The sequence below is a fragment of the Triticum dicoccoides genome, chromosome 7A (genome assembly GCF_002162155.2).
Source record: "Triticum dicoccoides isolate Atlit2015 ecotype Zavitan chromosome 7A, WEW_v2.0, whole genome shotgun sequence".
In the NCBI taxonomy this organism is placed as follows: Eukaryota; Viridiplantae; Streptophyta; class Magnoliopsida; order Poales; family Poaceae; genus Triticum; species Triticum dicoccoides.
The window spans coordinates 693,014,046-693,019,267 of NC_041392.1; the positions used below are offsets into that span (position 1 = coordinate 693,014,046).

General features: G+C 44.5%; 1 protein-coding gene across 1 annotated transcript in view; it reads left to right on the forward strand.

Moving 5' to 3' along the window:
* The window catches only part of LOC119333914 (nuclear intron maturase 3, mitochondrial-like), a 5,518-nt gene extending 558 nt beyond the window's left edge, over nt 1-4,960 (forward strand). The window contains exons 2-4 of the mRNA XM_037606632.1: nt 3-2,064; nt 2,163-2,227; nt 4,520-4,960. Of these exons, the coding sequence (XP_037462529.1) occupies nt 3-1,891 (1,889 nt within the window). The 3' untranslated portion in view covers nt 1,892-2,064; nt 2,163-2,227; nt 4,520-4,960. The remainder of the gene's footprint in view (nt 1-2; nt 2,065-2,162; nt 2,228-4,519) is intronic.
* The last annotated feature ends 262 nt before the right edge of the window (nt 4,961-5,222 follow it).

Genomic DNA, 5,222 nt, shown 5'->3' on the forward strand with positions numbered 1-5,222 from the left:
CCTCATCCTCCCCTCCCGCCTCAAGGGCCGCCCGCTCCCGCTCCCGTCCCTCCCGCTCCGCCTCGCCATGCTCTCCGCGGCCTCCGCCCTCGACGCCGTCTTCGCCCCGCGCGCAGCCACCTTCGCCTACCGTGCCCGCCACGCCGCCATCCGCTACCTCCGCTCCATCCCCAACGCCACCTGGTTCTTCCGCGTCGCCATCCCGCGCCAGCCCTTTGCCACCCGCCACGTCCGTCGCCTTCTCGACGCCATCTCCGGCAAGGTCGACGACCCCGGGTTCCTGGACTATCTGCGCGAGATGTTCCTCTCCGATGCGATAGCCTTCGAGCTCGGCGGCTCTGAGCTCTGCCGCGGGCTCCCGCAGGAGTCGGAGCTCACCATCACGATGCTGAACATATTCTTTGATCCTGTGGATAGAGAGGTGATGGCCATCCGGGAGGAGGTGCACAAGAAAAATCCCAGAGTTAAGGATGACAGCGTTCGGCATACGCCTGTGAGAGTGTATGCCGTCCGGTATCTCGACGAGACGATGGTTGTGACCTCCGGGTCGAAGATGCTCACACTTGAGGTCAGAGATAGGATCCTCTCAGTGTTTGAGAGGGATTTGGAGGTGAAGGTTGACAGGTTTGGTAGCTCAGTTCACAGTGCAGCGTCAGAGAAGATGGAATTCCTGGGGATGGAGTTTCAAGCCGTGCCGCCGTCAGTCTTACACCCTCCCATGTCTGAGAAGGCGAAGAGGGCAAGGAAGATGTATCTGAAAAGGAAAGCAGCGGAGGCGCAGGAGCTGAAGAATGCCCGGGAGACACGGAGGAAGAAGCTTGGGTTGAAGATACTGAACCACTTGTTCAAGAAGGTGAGGCGTGGGCATGAGTTTGAGTTTGCCTTCCGAATTGAGGATGAAGTGCGGCAGGAGTTCAAGGGTTGGGCAGAGGAGACAGTGGTTGAATACTTCAAGTCGCAGGAGCATCGCCGTCATTGGCACCGATTGTTCACATCTGGTGACTTCTTGTCACTGAATAGGGTGAGGGATCAGTTGCCATCAACATTGGTGGACTCCTATGACCAATTACAGGAAACACTCGACAGGTTTTTGATGCCGAGGAGGGGCCATGACATAACTGAGGATGAGGAGATGCTAGCAGAGGAGGAGGACGAGAGACAATATGAGAATAGGATTGTTGAGGACTTGACAGAGTTGAAGATGAGGGTCAATGCACCAATAGAGCTTGTAAGAAAGGCGGTAAAGTTGGCCGGGTTCACAAATTCCATGGGACGGCCACGGCCAATAAAGCTACTTATCTGTCTGGATGATGCAGATATCATCAAATGGTATGCTGGTGTGGGGAGGAGGTGGCTAGATTTTTTCTGCTGCTGTCGGAATTTCAAGATGGTCAAGATTGTTGTGAGTTATCACTTGAGGTTCTCCTGCTTCTTGACATTGGCGGAGAAGCATGAGTGCACCAAGAGGCAAGCAATTAGCCATTATACAAAGGATTTGAAGGTGACAAATGAAAATGGAGTGCCTGAAGTGTACTTTCCAACAGAGAAGGAGATCAAGATGATGGGTGATAAGAATCTCTCTGATCCAAAGCCTGTGGATGGAGCCTTGACAATGATCTTGGTCAGGTTGGCGGTCGATGACACCTCCCTCCCATGCCTGGCTCATTTTTGTGCTGGAACAGACACTGCCCTTTACCGGATACGTCTTTTGCAGAATCGACTAAATGTCGATCCTTTGAATGAAAAGAAGTGGGTCCAAGGACTAAGTGCCATTCATGAGAGTCTGAACAAGAAATGCCTCCCACTGTGCTCCATACATGCAAGCGATCTACTTCTTGGCAAGATTACTCTCCGAGATATTGATTGTACTCAGTTTGTTGATGTGGTGTGAAAAGAAAAAACAACTTGCATGATGCCTAGTTCGAAACACAAAGCTCACATAAAGATGCAATACTGCAGTGCTTGCCAAGTGTATTTAGTGCTGATTGCATTTGGCACTGTACATGTCCTGGATATCCATCCTGTCAGTGGGTAGAGCAAATACTGATTAGTTTTTTTACAGAGGTATGTGTTCCTCATTTATGACTGTTCTGATCGGGAGGTGCTACATGTCACAACATCACTAACTGAATCTTTGATTCTGTTATCTGTTTTCTGTTCAGGAATGATGTGGTATGCTAGTTTTACCATTGAATGTGCAAACTAACTTCATATCAGTTTTACTCAGGTATTTCTCTGTTTCAACAGCTCTGTTAAAATCAGATACTACTTATTTTTAATCCACTGTACTTTTTTGTGTGTCTAGGTTTGAGACTAAGTTGACACTAAAATATTTGGCACTAGCTAAAATTTCAGCCAAGGTTTTGTTTGCCTATGATTTGGTCAACGTTGACAAGAATATGAAATAGAGTTGGCAAGTTGGTATGGGCCTGCCAAAAAGAAATTGGAATCATTGAAAGAAGCATAACTTGTTTGGCTATGACCAAAAAAAGTTATAGGGCTGGTTTTGGGTACCAACAAAACATACCCATAAGGTGCAACATATGCCACCTGAGAAAGATTTATTAGTTATCATGTCTGTTATTATGAAGTACACCATATGCTTCCCCTGCCTGTGTTTATAAATTTATATTTAAATAAATATACGGAGTAGATTCTGCAATATTTAGTTGGCAAACTCACTGTTCTCTTAATTAGTCGGTCTGAAACTTCTAGGATTCTGCATTTTATTGTTTTGAGGGTATGGCTCAAAAACTTTGTCTGGCTTTGCTGTGTAATTTGACTAGCTAGTTCCCCCTGTTCCTCCTGCCTACACCCTCCGCTTCTTGCATGTCTACTTTCTGTAACAAAATTGGTTCAGGTAGGCTGTTTCAGGAGGCTTTAAGAATGTGAAATTTGGTCGACTAGATCAATGTTTCGGCAATTTGAATTTGAGCTATTCTCCAATCCATCGATCTGTGTTTTTTCCTGTGCAATATTCATATGCAGGAACCTTGCAGTGCGATTTAACTCATGAAGATGGCCGAATATTATTTCTGTGTGAACAAAGAAGTTGTAGAACTTTGTGTAGATGTTCATAGTGTACTTATTTGCGGAATTTGGTGGTAGCATGCAAAAGGATTCAGAATTGTGAAGTTAACTAGGAGTAAATTATATGGTTAGTAACATGCCTTTCCTTGCTGACGTAGTTTTGAGTCCTGCGGAGGGCTGGGGTATTACATATCATGACTGTTGTGATGAAATAGCCATATGCTTCTACTATCAGTTTTATAATATTTAAATAATTCAGGAAATAGGTTCTGTAATAGCTAGCTGGCAAAACTCAATAGTCTGCCCTGCCATTTTTATGTTTATGCTTTTCTTTGTTCTGCACTAGGTATAAAGTTTGCTGGTTGCAGCTCAATTTGGAGAGTAGTGAGGTCCGTGGCTGCTTTGGGGTGTACTTCCTCGGTTTTTCCTGCCTGGGAAACCATTTGTGATTGTGTGCTCCTGCCTTCTGGTGTTGACGCCCGACCAATTATTTATCCGTGCTCGTCCTTGCCTACACCCCTCTCACCCTCTGTTTCTTCCATGTCTACTTTCTGTGAGAAAATTGTTTTAGCTAGGCTGTTTTCGGTTTTCAGTAGTTTTCTTATAAAATGTGACTATGGAGTATGATATACATGCAATTCCTTGTGTGGTTTCTTTGCATGGAGCTCAATGTAATATCAATACTTTTTGCTGCTGCTCTCATCAGACATCTTCACTTCACCTCAAACATTGCTCCCAGCGCTTGGGCTGTGGAAGATGCTCCACTCCTGAGATCTCCGACCATCTGTTCGTTGATTGCCCTTTTGTCGACTCGCAACATTCTCTGAAAACAGGGCTCCAGACCTACAAATTAGTCAAAGCCCACATGCTGTTCACCCACATACCCAGAGGAACATTCTTATCTTCCTCTGTTGGCATGTCTGGTCTAATCTGCCATATTTTTCTTTGTCGGCGACATCCTTTGGCATTGTGATGAAGATATGCCTTGTCTTATGAAAAAAAAAAGATTTGACGACACTGCTGGCTCTTGGCTAACTGAAGCACGAAGCTTCCTGCTCTCTCTTCTCTCCTGATTTTTTTTATGGACATTGAGTTGTAGGCTTGAGCCGCCCTATTATTATTGGGCCTCTTCTGTCCTCCATAGATATATCCAGGGGCATGGTACTGTCAAATCTGCCTCCGAAGAAATTAGTGATGCACTTGCCAAGGAGAAGATCTAGAAATGTTGCGAACATGTTGGTAACTAGTGTTGATGCTCAAATAATTCCTGAAGTTCAATATTATTCTCCACAAATGTATTTAAGTTAAGCTAATTAATTTAACAAACAAGCTTGTTGAGTGGCAATCCAAAACCTTTTAGGTTTTTTTTTGTATTATGTGTTTAATAGGAACCCAAAATCATCAATTCTATAGTTTTATCGTTGGTTTAACTCTTTGTATTTTATACCTTTTTTGTTTACACTTGTATTTATATAATTTAATGTTTCAGGTCCAAACGGAGTAGAAAAACTGTACTAGAAACATTTTCCAGGGTAGACAACACGTTGGTGCCTGAAGCCACTCTGCGGGGGCTTGACAAAGGCGGACTGGCATCAGGTGACTTGCCTCTTGGCAGTCACGGCGTAACATGCGCCCACCCATCTGCCGTTCAAATAAGATCCAATGGCACTGATTGGCCCAAGTGAAAACAAGCCACTTTCTTCCTGATCGAAAGGCCACCAGCCACTGAAGGCCAAAACTGCCCAAAAACGATTCAGACTTAACCTTTTTTTCAGGCATTCGACAGTAGCAACCATAAAACAACAGCGGCCACAAATTAGCAAGATTAGCTAGATATAATTAGCCCACGAGGCTATAATCTCCTTTCTTGTAAATGATGTAGCCCTGCTGTCCAACGAATAAAGCAGATTTAACTGTTAATTCTTTTTTACAGTGGACGGTTTGCCATAGTAGAATCTGCATCCTATTTGCTGAGTCTGTACTCATTCTCATTGAAACTGAGAACTGGCGCAGTTCAAGCATGCATCAATCGATACATCAGCACATCCAGCCATCAGCCACCCATTAGAGAGGTTAAAAAAAGATCCATACTTGCACATCTTTAGGCAGTTGACGATACGAACAAAACATTCATTTTTCATCGCATTAGAGATGAAACAACGCTAACCAGTTAAGCTTAAAAATAGCGAAAA